Source organism: Ptychodera flava, unplaced genomic scaffold, assembly GCF_041260155.1.
Source record: "Ptychodera flava strain L36383 unplaced genomic scaffold, AS_Pfla_20210202 Scaffold_30__1_contigs__length_3116999_pilon, whole genome shotgun sequence".
NCBI classification, from domain to species: domain Eukaryota; kingdom Metazoa; phylum Hemichordata; class Enteropneusta; family Ptychoderidae; genus Ptychodera; species Ptychodera flava.
Window position 1 is genome coordinate 767,125 of NW_027248352.1, and position 18,378 is coordinate 785,502.

An 18,378-nucleotide genomic window follows, 5' to 3' on the forward strand; every position below is an offset into this window, starting at 1 on the left:
GGGAAGCCTCAGGGATTTGTATTCGGAATCTCAAACTTTTACAATTCTACTTGGGTGGGAACTGATTTGGAGCTCATGGAGTAGTTTCGTTGACCTTTTCCTGGAAAATTGAAAATGTTATCTTTCCCTATAGCATGCAGAGTTAACACAGGGATGGCGACCATTTTGAATTTCAAGTGTCGGGAAACGTCGGCCAATTTGGGAATTTGTTTTTGAAGTACAAAATATTGCACTGTGAGCTCAAGACATTGATGGCAATGTTTTAAATGCAATGTTTAGTTTTGTTCTTGTTTTATTACAATTTCCGGTGTGTTGTTTAAGCAATAAAGCACACCTAGTGACTACTACCACGAGATTTTGATCAGTTCAAGACATATGCACGAACGAAAGCGAATGCACATATGAAGTGAACTGGTCAAAATCGAGTATTATATCATACCAGTATATTGATGGTGCAAATACAGCGATCTGATTGGTCGAGTGCGAAAAGAACCGTGGTATATTGGCGATTTACCACAGCTGGCATACGCGCGAGCTCTCAGCTTGAGCAAACTTCTTTTTATGACGTTCAACGCCAGAATTTCAATATACTGTTATGATATAATAGCAATAAATCACACCCAGCGATGGTATACCACTCGATTTTGACCAGGCCACTTCATATATGCACTCGCTATCGTACTCGCTATCGTATACTATACGTCGTGAACTGGTCAAAATCTCATGGTATACCATCGCTGGGTGTGCTTTATTGTTGGACATGCTTTATTGCTATATCATAATGGTATATATTGCATTTCTGGCAGGGAGCGTCAAAAAGGGATTTTTGCTCTTGCCAAGTGCGTGCACATGTTTCAACCATGCTATATCGTGAATTTACCACGGTCACTTTCTCAGCCAATCAGATCGTTGTATTGGCGCCATCAATATACTGGTATGATATAATATGCAATTCATTGCATTGTTTGGTATTTCAAAAGGGAGTATAGAGTTTTTCTACACAAAGTTGAGCAAAAGTCTTTTAATTTTGAGGTGTATTACTCCATCCCCCTTTAATACTAATGTAAAACGCTTTGACTGAATGGCATGCTTTTTTGACAATTTTGGATTTTCATAGCAATCAAAGGGTTTTTAATTCCGCTGAAATTGGGAAAAGTTTAAATTAGTGGCATCGTAAATTAGCTAATTTAAACACTTGGCTAAATTAGCTAATAAAGGATGCTGGCTAAAATGACTTGCTTTACAGTACCTTCAGCAGGACACGCTTCCTCCCCTTTCTGGCTTGCGATATAAATGGGGCAGGCAATCCAAAAACACCTCTTTAACCCTGATTTATCTACCCTCATTTTTGCTACGATTTTTTGTTTCTCTGGAATACATGGGACCTAAAGAGTGACCGTTAAGAGGACTTCGACTGTGCTGAGGGAATGTGCGTCTGGTGTTTCTCAAGTATTTTAGCGGTGATAGAGGGCGTACTACAGCACCTGGAAAGTGTATGTCATTTTGCTATTCCTAGCCCAGATTCCTTTACCGTCTGCTTGCCTCGTAGCCTAGATTCCTTTTCCGTCCGCTTGCCTCCGTACCTCCGTCCCCACAACCAGTGGGGACGGAGGAATCTAGGCTACGGAGGTACGGAGGCAAGCGGACGGAAAAGGGATCTAGGCTACGGAGGTACGGAGGCAAGCGGACGGAAAAGGAATCTAGGCTAGCTATTCCTTGCCATTCCACTTTCAGCGAAATCTCCAATCTCACCGCTTACCTATAGAATCTTAAGATGCAATTACCAAGCGTAAATGGCCTGTTAAATTCTTCAGTGCGTGATCTGGCCGAATATTCAAATAGTGCGACCTGGGCCGAGAAGGGCGATGACCGATTTGCCAAAAATTACTGGTAGTCTGGAACTCCAGCGCCCTGATGATGTCAACGCGATGTCTATAGTTAGGGGAGAACCAGTTGATTTCGAGGGGGCTGGAGGAAATGGTTTTAGCAGCAAATTGTTTTCCGCCGCGACTGTAGCAGCATTTTTTTCCTATAGTCTATCCAGCATTCAATGTTCCCCTCTCGCATCGACAATGTTGAAACCTTGATGTATGCAATGATGCAGTCTGGTACAATCTGAGAAGTGTTTCAATTTGTACTAGAAAAAGTTATTTGATATGACATAGGACACCCCACGGGAGAGCGCAAGTGGGGGTGTCCACCCCCCCCCCCAACCCCGCTCGCATAAAAAATGTTGAGAAATTGACATGTGCAAATGGTGAAATGATGTGCAATGTGAGAGACGTTTTAAATTTGCTTGCATAAGATCGAACTTGAAAATGACATAGGCCACCGCACAGGGCCCGGAGAGCGAGAGAAAGGGTGTCCCCCACTCTCCAAAAAGAAATGTAAAAAGAAATGAGAAATTGATTTGTTCAATGATGTGATCTGAGGTGTTTCAATATGTTTTGCACTACAGTAAGTAAGACTGTTTGAAAGTAACATTGGACGCTGATATTTTTATTATATATTTTGCATATTCGCTGATTCAGTGTTTGAGTAAGAAATAGTCAACAATCCAACATTGAAGACATTGGACTTTCTCATGTATCATGTATTTTGAAAATGTTAGCTCGGACGAAGGTAGCTGCAGTATTGCAGTAGCTGCTCGAGGCTTTAGATATTTGGGTCGGACGGCAAAACCAGATCGTCCGACCCGAATACCCAGGCAAAACCTCGAGCAGAGTCAGAGGGTCAGATTTCCAAATTTTGTGACCTTTATTTTCCTTTGATTTAATATTTTTTCTCAAAACATCACTGCATTGGGTTTTTTTTTCATCTCCTCCACCTGCCGACAATGTTTCCCCCCCTCCCAAATCCGCAGGTACCCCAGAAATCAAATGGTTCTCCCCTTACTTATCACCGTGACGTAATGTACAATGTACACGGATCATTCAGGTCAGTTTACAGGAGATCCGCAATCGTACCGGATCTCTGCACACTGCTAGCCGTTTGTTGTGCATTTCCAGGTTCATATATGGCAGTCAGCAGTGCTGACGCGGATAAGTTGCCTGCATCAACAGATCAAGGAAGGAGTTTCAAGGAAGGAGTTTCTTACTCGCAAAACTTAGCCAAGTCTTATGCACATGTGCACCTGTCGACATATCGACAACTCTGTAACGGTACACAGCCGTCGCGGGGTCAAGTGACAGCCGAACTGGATATATTCAATCGAAAAGACGCGTGACGTTCTCCAAGGTTGTGAATGTATTGAGCAAAGGCCACGTACGTACTACCCATTCAGTAGCATTTGATTTAACACACACGTATTGCAAAGCGAAGGGACGCACGGACGCGTGAAAAACTGTGGAAGTTGTAGAACTTGTACGCGGTGCTGTCCTTCGATTCCACTCTTTGCTTTTGTCTTTTTGTGTAATTCACCGTGACTTGGTTCAGAAAGCCGTACTCTTAGTTTACCAACTTAGACTTACCTGAGCAAGATGGTCTTCATCGACACAGCCGAACATTTCCGAGGAGTCAAAGGACTTCACTTATTTCACTTCAGTGGATCAAACTGTTCACAAAAGGTAAGATTCAACTAAAATACAATTACGATATAAGGATTAACCGAGAACGGTTGTTTGGAAATCTCTCTCTCTCTCTCTCTCTCTCTCTCTCTCTCTCTCTCTCATTTCAACATTATGTAAAGTAGAAATACAGGTCCCTCTCCTTGAAGTGAATTGGAATGTAGTCATCAACTTTTTATTGAAATCATGTGACATTCTGCAATTCGCATTCATGAAAAAGTAACCCACAATCTTTCTGAAATGAAGTGTCGGATGACTCAGCAATACAATATTTAACAGACATCAGTATATGCAACTAAGCAGTATTGTGTACAACAGCGTACGAAACCTTGAACTGTGAACTGAAAGATCCGTTGCTCCAGGACGCTCTCGACGGCTCTAGGTGCAAACACGTGAACGAAATTCAGATGTGAAAAAAAAACTATCATGAAGGAAATATTGGAAATGATCTCCATATCAAGTCAAAAATTAAAGATTTAATACTCCTCGTTTGTCTTCTAAAACATGACAACAATTCTGGTCGTTTAGTTTATTTTAGCCCTTTTTTCCGAAATTTTCCTTCGATTCAATACAAAAGTCTCTTAATTTACATATTTAAATGTACATAGTCATATACCTGCAAAAAGCATTATCAGTTTAAATTTATCAGGGACAATTTATTTTGGTGGCATTCTGTCTGTTCTCTGAACAAAAACTGACAAAAAAAATATATCTATATATTACATTAAATGATATAATCCATCAAATCCCTCAAATTATACGTAATTTTTGTGTGTCAATTTCAGTTTTAAGTTTCAAGAACAGTTTCCAAAATTAATGCTAATATTTATTACGAAGTCAGAGTCATAGCACCAGGTGTTATTTTTCATTCGGTTACCGTTTTGCATGAAAATAAGCATTGCTGTAATCATCAACAACACAACTAATAAACATAAACAACAATACAAACAACAACGATAGCACATGTTCATTGAATTTTATCGGTCAACAACAACAATGACACAACTGGTATTAATATAAACACAATACAATTACAAACAACAACAACGAGATCTCTTGGTCCCCTGTGATTGTTCAATTGCAGACACAGAAGTAAAGTGGGTCTGAATACAGTACATCTTAATCTGCGTAAGTTTTGTTTTAATCAATAAATTCTGTCAAGTGAGACTGCTCATTTTCCCTAAGCTATTAATGTGTTAATGTTTTTTTTTTCTCTTTTTTGACTTTAATTCAAGGTACGGATCTACCTGGAGGAAAAAGGTTTGGACTGGGTCAGTCATCACGTTGACCTGAAAAAGGGAGAGAATTGTACCGATGACTTTGTGCAGATTAATCCCAAAGGCTTGGTTCCAGTTTTGATCCATGATGGCGTCACTGTCACAGAGTCCAACGACATCATGGAATATCTGGAAGAGAAATTCCCTGATCCGCCTCTTCAGCCAAAAACAGGGTAATTATTGAGATGCATCTGTTTAGGTAGTGCGCTCCCTGAAAGTAAAATACTTAACTTTTGGTTAAACTTTCCTGAAAGAAAGTTTGAACCCTCTTGAATACAAGAATAAAATTTAGGGGTCACCGTCTGCAAAATTTTGCGTAGGAAATAAATGACCAGATATTTACCAATGCTTAAAATTCAAAATGGCCGCTGTTCCTGTGTTCACACTGTGTAGGAAAAATCCGATTTTCATAAACCTAAATGAATTTTTTTTATTCCATAAACTTTAAAACAAGCACCCACTAGGGGTGGACCAAAATTATACTGTAAAAATTTGAAATTACCGGTACCAATATCTGTCCCAAAGGCATATATTCTATGTTCATCGAACTGTTTTGTGTGAGAGAACACATACAGCATTTGTAGTGTGACTTAAGAATGGAAAAGTTGTAAATGGCATCGTAAAGAAGGATTATAGAGCAGCATGTTGGTCAACTTTGTTAGCCAAAGGTGTTTATTCATGCAAGGACCCTCCCCAGTGTGGAAGACTTAGTATACCAGTATACTACGCAAGTATATTTTTACCATTGGCTTATAGGGGGCCATCCTACTTTTATTATTGATCCGGACGATGCTGAAGTTATTTTCGTATTCGTTTTCGTATTTGTTTTCGTATTCGTATTCGTATTCGTATTGGAGTCACTGACAAAATTTTTTATTTTTAGTCCAAATTTCGTACGTATTATATAAAAGTTCTGTCTTTACAGAACTTGAAGTGCTTTTTATATGACAATATAAACTTCAATATTTGAGAATGTAAGTTGAAAAAGATCCAATCTTTTTAGGCCCTAGATTGAAAGATATCGTTGCTATAATTAGAGGAGAGATTTTAAAAACAAACGGCCAGTACACAGGCACTCCTTTGCTGGGTAGTCTGTTGAAGAGATCGATTTTCGGTTCGATCTATCAATCCCGTAGTCGATATGCGCGCCATTGTAACCAAAATACTCACTAGGTTACAGTGGCGGGCATACTGACCACGGGATCGATAGATCGAGCCGAAAATCGATCTATTTAGCAGACTACCAAGCTATTAGCGCCTGTGGGCCAGTAGTAGTCTTTGGAGGAAAGATTTTTTAAACAAACATCATTTTCGTATTCGTATTCGTATTCGTTTTCGTATTAACTTCTATCACAACAACCAACTTAAACATTCTGCTGACATCATTAGTATCGATAATGGAAATTTAGCTGACCCGCCCAATTTGACTAGTTGTAAACTTAAAAGGTAATTTTCTTGTTTTAAACTGATATCTCTGAGAAAGTGATCGTCATAACGACAGTGAATGCAGGGCTCAACGTTATCGATGACATGCTATATTTAGACTGCTCTCGCAAAGAAAATATCATCTCATATGATGTGGGAAAGCGTCATAAAAGAAAACGAGATGAATAAAATTGTATCATAGGCCTATGTCCAGATCGGTACATTTGTTTCCCTAATAAAGATTAAATTAATATGTGTTGGCTGTTGTCAGAGTCTTTATTTGAGTACGGCCCATCTCTTTTTCTTTCCTTGCGTTTGCGTCAACTGTCATTGCCAGAACATGTTGATCAACTTGCGTTATGATAAGATACATCAGAATGCATGGAAATTAATTTGTATTGCGAAATATCAAGAAATACCTGTATTCTATGATAGATAGACTTCAGCTAGTCTAGTAGCTGTCGCAACTGGCTCGATCGGTTTCCGTCATTTGTTACTGTGCGATCCAGTTTTAGTGTTACGCAGTTTGCCCCGCTCTTCAACTCCGTTCTGCAGGTCACTCCAAAAACTTCCAGCAGTACTATTTTGGGGGACCAATTAAGCCGCTAGCCGGTAGATAGCTACTTTTTTCAACAAGAACTCTGAATAGAAATGCAGCAACTATCAACTTTCGATAGATATTTTGTAGGCAAGAGAACAAACTCAAACGTATATGCGCATTTAATCCTAGCTGTGATATCGAAGCGGTACTTGTGGCGTGTATCGAACTCGCTCGGGTCATTGAGGTCATCGCCACAGTCCCATCAATGGTCTGTTATCTACTACCTCCATGGTTCTACATAATTGCAGTCGCTACCCGGCAGATTTGCCATGATATTTCAACAAAGTTGCTTGCTATTGAGATCATAGACTCTCGAGAATCTATGTTGAGATCTAGCTGAAAACAAAAACCTTTATGAAAAAGGATAATCCAGTACAAGCTTGATGAAATCGATGCTTTGATCTGCTTTCCAAAGGACGATTTACGGACATGGTCTAGCCGGTCACATGTCACTAACGCAAATATTCATTATGCACGTGAACGCATGAAACATGTTGCAGTTACTGGTTGCTTGTTTTCCCTTGTCAGCTATATTTTGATGACATTTTATGCTGGGATTATGATTGGTTCAATTGAATGATGTGACAGCACTAAAACTGCTTCTGATACTTGATTGGATTGTAGTAAAATTTATCATTAAATTCATGGGATATTTTGACAGATCATTCAAGATAACATCAGTGGACACATTGGCAGCGCTGTGCAGTGGAGAGAACGCGCTCAAACCTCTGAGTAACTCCGCTCAACGGCTATGCTTATTCAATGCGTATTTTGGGGTCGTGGCCTTTCAGGACAATGCTCCGTGAACACTGAGCGAATATATGTTGTATTTGATCACGTATATGGTATGGAGAATGTCTTGAATCAGTCGCAATCTCATAAAATCTGGTCGCCTATGAGACTGAAAATGGTCGCTAGTTTGAGCCCTGATTGAATGTAATACATGAATTATCGGTCGGTCCGGTTTTATGTTATTATTGCTCACATCTTTACTCTGAAAGATAAACTACCTATTGTCATTGATTTCTGTTACTTTCTCCCCTGTAGCAGCACGTACAACTTTGTCGTAACTTGCAATTTTGTAATTTTTGCCTTACCGCACTCCCTGAGTTTTGTAAAGTATTGTATTGTATTGTTATTATAATTTATTTCAGGTCTACGTAGAGCCATATCAAAATCAAGTAAAATACTTGAAATACAAATTGTAAATGGATATGATTATTCTAAAGTGAGTCCAAAAGGATGACCGGATATAACAATTTTCACATTTTTTTATTTAGATGGTTGTCCTGGACAAGTCCCCCGTTCATCATAGCTTTCAACAGTCACCCGTTTTGCAGCGCCTCACAAAATCTGCCCTCCCCGCAAAACAATGGTACAGTCCAGGGCAGCTCCTTTGCATCCGCTCTCACGAGTCCCATTACTTGGCACTGACCACCTGATTTCGGGGTGCATCCAGCTGCCCGGTCAAGAGACATTGGCAAGCGAAGATGCTGCCTTACCAGATCCCAACCGATTTTAAGTATTTTTTTTCAAATAAAATGAAGTGAACAAAATTCTTTAAAATCTACAAATGCAAATTTATGTAAATTTAACCAAATTTGGCAGATGAAATTACGAATCAAATTATCACAATATTTAAACCTCAGTAAATATCGTATATTGCACGTTTCATACCTGAAACCTGGACTAAAAATAACAATTTCTGTCTGTGACTCCAATACGAATACGAATACGAATACCGAAAACGAATACGAAAACGAATACGAAAATAACTTCAGCATCGTGTGACACGGGCACTTATAGTCTGGTTCCCTGACCCATTTCCCCGGTAGAGGGCGTGGGGAAATATAGGGTCAGGTACCGGGTAGCCATCTTGAACAGAATTTTGTTCAACATGGCGGAGGTTAGTCACCTGACAGAACATGCTACAACAAATATGGCTGCTTCTATGAAAACGCCGGTCAAAATTCGACTGGATCAGAATTATGTTCGAACACTGGTATCCGAACCAAAAACATTGGCACACGAGACGGGAAACATAAACTGAAAGGATTAATCCAGAAGTACGGAGAAATAGAGGTGATTGAAGGCTGGCTGTGATATGATATCGCAGCAGTACTTGTGGCGTGTATCGAACGCGCTATGGTCATTGAGGTCATCGCCGACTGTGGCGTGACCCCGATGACCAGAGCACGTTCGATACACGCCACAAGTACTGCTGCGATATCACAGCTAATTGAAAGCAAACTTTGTTGGAACTGTGAACGACGATTTATTTCGATGGATAGAATGGTGTCCGAATTTCGTGAAAAATGCCAGGCATCATGTCGACGTTCTAAAAGTATCAAGAGGTGTGCTGAATCACAGTGGCTAAATCATGGAGGTAAAAAGTCTTTCGTTTTACCTCCACGGCTTTGTGGTACAAACAAGAAGTTGGTGTCAAGTGAGCCTGAAAGTGCGAAACCCAAGAAACATGAGAAAAAGTTACAAGTGTTACTTTCATCCAATCACAGCTTGTTTTATTTTAACCCAATAGCGTCCATGTTTACATTAGCCGGTACCTGACCCTATATTTCCCCACGCCCTCTACCGGGGAAATGGGTCAGGGAACCAGACTAGGCAGCTTAGAACATTACCAGGGAACTTAGGGAGACCAAACTGACCTTTCTAGCTGTCAGACTGTCACTAACACCAGCTGTCATATCTGTACGCCAATATATCTTTGTACTGACTTTCTCAGGCAAAGAAAACACCTATAAAGCACTATCTTACAGCCTCTTCTTATAAATTTTTCATCTTTTTTTTTCCACAGAAGTGAGAGGGAGTCAACAAAGAAATGGCTAAAACTAGTCGCAGATGTGCAGAGGCCAATAAAATATCTAACATTCAAATTCCTTTTTGGGAAACTTGGTTCGAAGAATGAAGAAAGTCTTCAGAAGTTGTCTCAGAAATTGGCCGACAGGGATCTGTTCGAGTTTTACACGTCCCAAAAGGAAGGGTTCCCCCAGGAGATAATTCTGGAAAAGATAGAAATGACACACGGGTGAGTATACACATATTGTGACATAATACTATAGTCTAATCAAAGGTGAACCCTTTCACCGCTATGGTTTGGCCCAACCCAATTGTCATCAATGTAAGAGTGGACCTGTTTACTAGCATATGGGGGTGTGTGAACAGTGTAATGTTCCGTGTACTCAGTTTTAACCCTTTGCACCCTGAGCCCCTGGTACTCTATGACGTCATCGGACATTTATGTCCGAGCCGGGTTCAAAGGGTTAAAGCAAATTGTGAAGGTGTTTTAGTAGTTGATAATTATCTTACTTATTGATATGCCTGATCAAGATATGAACAAGTGAATGTTGAATTTTAGGAGTGATAAGCTAAAACAAATTAAACATATTTGAATTTTACAATATTTCCATTTTACTTGGGGACAAATCTAAGTTGGCCAGACTTGTCAATTTAGGTCAAGAGGTCAGTATAGGTCAAGGGGAAGTCAACATTTTGGTAAAAACTTTGAAGTCCGTTTTGCAAAAAGAGACATTCTGCTATGTTTTTTTTCATCTAGACTAAATATCAACAAACATTTTTTTTCTTTACCCCTGCCAATTGAATATGTGTCCTGTGGTGTTAATTCCATCATCATGTTTAATATATTGAATATCGAATGTCATCACATAAACACTGTATTATGGTGAGACATCCTATGTGATAAAATACAGCCAGAAAATATTGACTTAGATGAAAATTATTTCAGTGCCCTTCAGCAGTTAGAAGAAAGGCTGAGTGATAATCAATGGATTGATGGAGACGTCTTCAGCATTGCTGACATTGCAGTGGTTGTCAATGTCCATCGCTACAAGCTGATGAATTTCCCAATGGCAAAGTACCCCCACGTCCTGGAATGGTACAAAAGAATGCGGACCAGGAGAAGTTTCCAGCGAGGAATCCTGGAATATGAAGGAATGTTGCAGACCACTGTGTTCCCACTGTTAAATTGTAAGTTAAACCATTGCAGAGTTGAGGTGAGAATAGGACAGAGATATAGAGTCAATAGACATATTTGCAACGCTGGGATTCATACCATCTCTTACAATCAATATACCAAGATTCAAATGCAAATCATCGGGTATTTGTTGAGGGCATGCAGATTGGGCAAGGCGGTAAAACTTGAGTTGAATCTATGGTGTAGGTATATTCCATAGGTGAGTCAGCATAGGGTACGTTTATTTCACACAGTGATTGAGCAAGACTAGGCTATTGGTGACAGTGTCTAGAGGGCGGTATAAACCTGAGGGGAAAAATCACTGTCTTCCAGGTACTCTCGAATAAAACTTACAGATCCACGACAGCATTAAAATGCATTATTAATGGGTTAACTCACGGTAAATCTGATGTTGTCAATTTGAAGACACAAACTCATTCATTCCCAAAACTCTCTTGTGAATGTTGTCAATGTAAATACTCTCACCTTTGAAATGAACTTTGATAACTTCACAATTGTAGAGTGGCTGCCATAGCATTATGTTGCATTGATGACAATGTCTATTTGTATCTCTTTCACCATAGCGATTGACAGTTTCCTTGGATACGGTGTACAAGCCTATGAGTGGAGAGTGCAGCCATCTTGGACCAAACCCATCGTGGCTTTGTTTCTGCTTTTGATTTCATATTTCTTCCTTTCCAACGGAGTCAACTTCCTCGGTTTGTCAGGTAAGCAGCATGAGATGCCTCTGTAGACTTTGCGTATACCGGTATTGATTTCCCTTCAACTTTATTGTAGAAAATGGACAAGGTGATGTCAAGATTAAAATGTTGATACTGAGTGGTGCACTCACTTCCATGTTTGTACATGGCAGGATAATATTTCCTACAACAATATACTTACAACCTATCACGTCTCAGTGAAAGGTTATGTCGATCAATTGGAGTCAAATATATTTCACTTAAAGACAAGACTTGGCAATGCTGTTATGTTTTTCACTGCACATGTACATAGATTCATTATAATCTTTTGAAAGCATTATGGATTCATTATCGTCATTTTTATCAGAAACCTCATCCTGTTATTGAATCTTGATAAAGTAATAGCACCAACTGACTGACTAGTGACCCACTCTCCCTGTCTGTTTGTTGTCTATCTGTCCATATGTCTCTTTCTCTGTACTCTATCTGTCTCTGTCTGTCTGTCTATTTGTTTCTCTGTGATCTATCTGTCTCTATCTGTCTATCTATCTGTCTGTCTGTCGCACTCTCTCAGTTAGTCAACCTATCATCCTAGGCCTACTGGTCGTTGTTCTGTATTCAACATTCAAGTCAGCCTACCTCAAAGCTCACACACCAGCACTACACAGCTATCAATCCGCTCTCAAATCCATGAAAGCTGTTGTTGCCGTTGACTACAGAGGCAAGGAATCCATGAAAATAGATCTCCAGCATCCACAGCCTCAAGCCGTCTGTCCCGATGACGTCATCATCAAAGTCAAGGCAGCGTCAGTCAATCCAATTGATCTCCGAATGAGAAGTGGATATGGCAGAGTGATGCTTGGTGTCATCAGAAGGAAGTCAAAGGTTTGTCATGGGAATTTAGTAATTTGATTTCAATGATATGACCAAATAAAATACAATTATCGCTACCTTAAATAGCTTTTGCCTGTGCTAAGGAGTAAAACTGCACGATGTTGAAATGCATTGTGGGTAAAAGTTGACTTTTTACCACAGCAGGAGTTTGAGATAGTAATCTGATAAATACCTGTAATGCAAATCACCGTGGGGTAGAGTGACCGTGTGCAAATGAAATAGCTTTTATGACAAAATGTTCTGTTTGTTAACGAAACTAGCTAACTCATACACTTCTTCGTCTTTTTAAGCTTTTCCTTTATGAAATTCCTGCATAACCTAAAACTTTACTTTTAATCTGATTATCTTTTGTGTAGAAATAGACCATGTTGAAAATATGGTCTACCACCTAAGATTTCTATGACTCACTTATGGGTGGCAAAATCATACTCAGAAATTGTTCAAAAAAAATGACTATTTCAAAAATCAAGTTGTAATGTAGTTTTCTACATTTAGAATAATGTTATGATAATGAAAACTTTCTATATCTGTTTACGAATCAATAGTTTCTACTTATTTGATAAAATTACAATTACTCATATTACTTTACTAATAAAACAGATTCCTTCTGGAGGTGGCAAGGAGTTTCCCATGATCCTCGGCAGAGACTGTTCAGGAGTGATTGCAGCCGTGGGGTCAGGGGTCAAGAAGTTCAAAGTTGGTGATGAGGTAAGCAAGTGTACTAGCTTGCATCTTGTTTTAGTCTCTGTGGAAGATTTCGTTGCAAATATTGCATTTGAAAGACACCATGTGATCAGAAACAATGAGATTTGTTTAGAATGAATCAAGATAGCTATCTGCATTTACAGATGTCTTATTAGTATGAAGATTCTTTTGGCAATTATAGGAAATTTTATTTCATGTTGTGATTTCACTTCTTTCTATAGGTAATTCATGTACAATCCATGTACAAGCGGTATATGTACAGTCCATGTATAATCCATTTACAATCCATGTATAATCCATGTACAATGTATGCACAGTCCATGTACAATACACATACAATACACATACAGTCCATGTACAATCCATGTTCACGTTCTCCATAAATTAGCAGAATCCATGGATTTAATACAGAGACTGTTTGAGGTTCTTGTCATTACCTCCACTTCAGGTGTGGGCAGCAGTTCATTTCAAGCAAACTAAGGGGACCATGGCAGAGTATGTTGTTGCCAAGGAGAGTGAGGTTGCCAAGAAACCGCAAAACATCAGCCATGTGGAGGCTGCATCCATTCCTTACGTTGCCTTGACAACATGGAGTGCCTTGGTCAATGTTGGTAAATTAGGACCAGAGAGTTGTCAGGATAAAAGGTCAGTATGATTCGTGAAATGTGTGTCTGCAGTGAAGTTTTTATTCCATTTCATTCTCGTTCATTGCCTTACTTTACCGAGACCATCGGTATAGTAACAGGTAATGGTAGACAAAGTGAGTTTTGACATGGAAAACAAGATTTCTTTGTTTGATGAGTTCAACGTCAATGCTTTCAAATGTTGAATAACTCTGCAAACTGGTAAAATATAAATGAATTGTTTTGACAAATTCAAAATGAGAACATGTTTATCACTTGAAAATGATGGAAATACTGTAGAAGTGGATTGTGCTTCAATATGTATTACAATTCAATATATTTAAGACAGTCTACTACCATCCGTGGGTATTTCTATTTAGTATACTTATTTATTTATTTGTTATTTATCTATTTATTTATTGACAATGAAAGGTAAATTAAAACAAAACATATCACCAATATGCGGAATGTTGAAGTTTTGAACCCTTTCACCCCTATTTCCCTGTGTAGATGTCCAACTGTGCCATTGAAAACAACAGGGTTATACCACAGGATTTTGGTATAAAAGGGTTAAAGGTATACAGTCACCTGTAATCTAAATATGCTCATATATGGTCAAAGGGGCGTTTCTTGGTATTCAAAGTGCCCATAAGAGGGTGCTGTTTTTAAAACGGCCACCTGCTTAAAATCTGTGATTGGTTAGATTTCTCTTTCCATGGTAACTTTGGCAAAATTGGAACAGGTAACAGTATACCTTTCACCCGTATTCTAATTTGGTACATCTAAGACAAACACTAGGGTAACATGTTCAGTGATTTGATTTCATTGTACCCCCAGTAATTGTGTGCAGACATGTTCCTGGCTGGCTCAGTTTACATGACAAGGGGCCTTTCTGCCACTAAGATATTTTCTTTGTGGTTATGAGGTCCATGCTAAAACCAAGTCATCTTATTACAGAGTGCTTATCCATGCCGGCACTGGAGGTATCGGAACTTTTGCCATCCAGCTTGTCAAGGCATGGGGAGGTCATGTGACCACAACATGTGCTACGGATGGTGTTTCCTTGGTAACCAGCCTTGGAGCTGATGAGGTCATTGACTACAAAACAGAGAACTACGAAACAAAACTGGCTGGCCAATCAAAGTAAGTTTTACATTCATATTGATCACAGCACAGATTACATTCAGTAACGTTGCACAGTGTCATGAACACACATCAATATAGTGTGCCTGCTAAATCTGATAAATTAAATCCCATTAAAATATTAGATAATAATAGATTCTGTTGTCTTACCAGCAAAGTGATCTTATTGTAGTCTTTGTGGAAATGTTTAAAAGACTGGAATGTTGAAATAAAATACCAATGAAATGAAGGATTTAAACAATATGACTTTGATAAGCTGAAGATTTCAAAGAGGTAACTAAAAAGTCAACTGTGATCCATAACTCTAAGGAGATGCTTACTTGTACCAGTTCACAGAGATCTCATACCAGCAATGATACATGTAACTGAAATGAAATATCTGATGATCGCCTTGTTTTAAAATGTGGAGACCCTCACAGAGTATCTTCATGGGTTACTATGAGAAAATAAAACATTTTTTACCAGATTTATCTCATCAATTTCTAGTAATGATTCACTAGGTGACATTCATGTAACACTACAGATTAGTCACTGATCACCTCTTCAAAGCAACTTTTTTCATTGTCTTATCACTTGTCATGGTTCGTTCCTTGCTCACTGAAAGTTCATACATACACAAAGATATACAGTGTACATAGTTTGACAGCAAGCAAGGCAGTCTGTGACATAATACTACCATAACATCAGTAAATGTTGTATTCATTGACACAGGTTTGATGTTGTGTATGACACTCTCGGTCCCAGCTTTCAACAAGGAAGTCTAAATCTGCTGAAGAAAGGCGGAGTGATGGCGTCCATAATGCCAACCATTATGCTGTACACAGATCAGTCTGGTTTGTTACTGGGTGCCATCAGATCTCTGACAGGATTGGCCAGAATTGTACTGCCTCAGGTAACGCAATGTTTTTATTGTACACAGCAATGCTGCTTGTATCATCTTAGGTTAATCAATAAAAAATTCATCTCAAAATCTAGTGTCGTGATCCGGCCAGATCTCACTGGAATCTGTTTTAGTTCTTGGGTTGGTGAAATATTTTGGCTAGAGTTAGTAAGAGTCTCAGATAGTTCACTGCCCTCCATGTTCAATGATATGCATAACAAAAACAGTGCATAAATTTGTATATTGAGAAATGTGTTTTCCTTCATGTGACATTCACTTCTTTTTTGTTGCAAACATAAACTCTGCAATAATCCCTGAATAACAACATTCTATTTTCTGTGCATTGCACAGCGTATCCTCCACGGCCGTACATTCAAATGGGCTTTCTTCAATCCCAGTGGGGTTGTCTTGGAAACAGTCACAGAGCTTGTAGAACAGGGCAAGGTGAGTATACTGAGTTTGAAGCTTAAGATCACTGAATCATTTGACATGTATCTGGTCACATGACACATATTCTATCATGTGACATGTATCCAGTCATGCAGATTTCAAGGCATCTCAGGTTTTCTAATGTATAGATTGAGATAATTGAAGGTTGTATCTAGAGCTGATTGCTATTCTAAGATGATTGATATCGGAACAGATGGCATCAACCAGTTGACACCAAAACAATTAATTTTGTCATTTTCCAAACTATCACATTGTTGTTGTATTGTAAATTTGTCTTTTCAGTCTGTCCCAGGGAGTCATTGTATCTGTGATGTTTAACTTTGTTTGTCAAGCTTTTTTGAATGATATGTTCTTTGTGAGACTTTTCAGAAACGTAATTCTTTGCAGTTTGACCAATTGGTCACCATATTGAGAAGAAATATACTATTATTATTATTTTTATTGAAACTTACCAAGAACGTCTCACATCAAGAGTGGCTGCTGCATTTTCTTCATTGTGCAGTCGTAACGGTTTTTTTTTTCCCAGTGAAAAATCAGACGATATTGAACACCAGCATTTCTCATTTGTCGTTTTACCGAGAAACTGCACAATATCAGTAAGGAGGCATAAACATATTTCTCTTATTCATAAAAAGATTAAGTAATTGTCTTGTATTGATGTCAACTATGAAATATGAAATTTCATATCTTAAATTTCATGTCTATTTCATCACCAGATAAAACCAGTGGTTGAGAAGACATTTTCAATGGCGGATGCTGACTTGGCTTTCAGTCATGTTGAGGAGGGACACTCACGTGGAAAAACTGTTGTTGCCATTGACAACTGACAACCTACAACAATTCAGGATGTCACTGCATGGAAAGTGAATTTTGTTTATTTTGTAACTGATGTCAGATTTCCTGAACTGAATTATGACTGTAGTGCAACAGCAATGCTAGTCAACTTAAAGACTGATGGAAATTGACAACACACGTTAAAATGGTTAAGAGTTACAAGGTTCAAGAATATTGTATTTGCACATCCAATGATACTGAATACCAGTCAGTATTTTCATCACTAAAGTATTGACACTATGGCACCTAATAATATGTTGTACAGGTACTATACAACTTTGGGTTTAAGAAATTGAATGATATATTTAGAGAAGAACATATTAATTTCAATAAATGATTTAGACTTGCACTGTTTTTGTTTGTTTGTTATTTTTTATTGGCGAATTCCAGAATTGAAGATTTATTATATATATACAGCAAGGAAAGAATAAGCTTTCTACAAAAACTTAAGGTTCCGGAAAATCACAATATATATATATATATATATATATATATATATATATATATATATATATATCTGTTGGACATCTCACTAATCGGATGGAAGCAGATTTGAGATAAGTCAGATTCTGGTGCATTTTTACAGCTTTAATTGTCACTGTGATTACTGTAGCATAGCTGAGAAGCATTCGTGGTTCAGAGATTTCTTCTGAAAAGTTTGGTAGCATTATGTCTTTGTATCACAGTCATGGGTGGGGCCTGTGCTTGTGTATAGAGCAACACACTAAGCTTCTATCTAACTCTGTGGTAAGTACGTACAATAATTAGAATTACATGTACTCCAGAATGTGTAGGAAAAATATAATGAAATTTACTTCATAGAAGCTACATTTTGTGTACTGGAGAAATAAATTGATGAAGTATTACAGAAATACCTTGTGGTCTTTCAGTTGGAAACAAAAACTGTGGTATCTTTGATTAGGAATGTATGTGGAGATATTTATCATCAGTGCAGGTGTGTAGGATTATGAACTCTCAACATTTGATAGGAATCCAAGGTATTCCCGGGTAAAATCACAAACATTCCTTCATCCATCAATATTACCATGGAAAGTGCAACTTGAATTTCTGTACGTTTGCGACCACTGACAACTTTACATGTAATTTCACAAAGTCTGTTTATGAGTTTTTGGAAAAAATACTTTTGTACCAAATAAAGATATCACTTTCACAGCACAACAGTGGCTATTAAAAGCATTTCTAGACACACACTCAAAGCGTTCGTCTGACTTTGAAAAGTAACAACTGTCTTCACCAGACATGTCCTGTCTAACTTGTATTGAAAACA

The 18,378-nt window shown here is 38.4% G+C and overlaps 2 protein-coding genes across 4 annotated transcripts in view; both read left to right on the forward strand.

The window, feature by feature from the left end:
• LOC139127300 (nicastrin-like) overlaps positions 1-18,378 on the forward strand; it is a 222,620-nt gene that overhangs the window by 23,824 nt on the left and 180,418 nt on the right. The window lies entirely within an intron of this gene.
• On the forward strand, positions 2,930-17,962 carry LOC139127298 (reticulon-4-interacting protein 1 homolog, mitochondrial-like). 3 transcript variants are annotated; one of them, XM_070693215.1, is made up of 12 exons: positions 2,930-3,566; positions 4,802-5,016; positions 9,685-9,915; positions 10,633-10,874; positions 11,445-11,588; positions 12,136-12,446; positions 13,056-13,163; positions 13,609-13,805; positions 14,741-14,926; positions 15,638-15,818; positions 16,158-16,250; positions 16,973-17,962. In XM_070693215.1, the coding sequence occupies exons 1-12, from the start codon at positions 3,480-3,482 to the stop codon at positions 17,081-17,083; spliced, it is 2,106 nt and encodes a 701-aa protein (XP_070549316.1). In that variant the 5' UTR covers positions 2,930-3,479; the 3' UTR covers positions 17,084-17,962. The 3 variants fall into 3 exon arrangements, with proteins under 3 accessions (XP_070549316.1, XP_070549318.1, XP_070549317.1); XM_070693216.1 differs by having other exon boundaries at positions 3,084-3,566; positions 9,688-9,915; XM_070693217.1 differs by lacking the exon at positions 13,056-13,163 and having other exon boundaries at positions 2,946-3,566.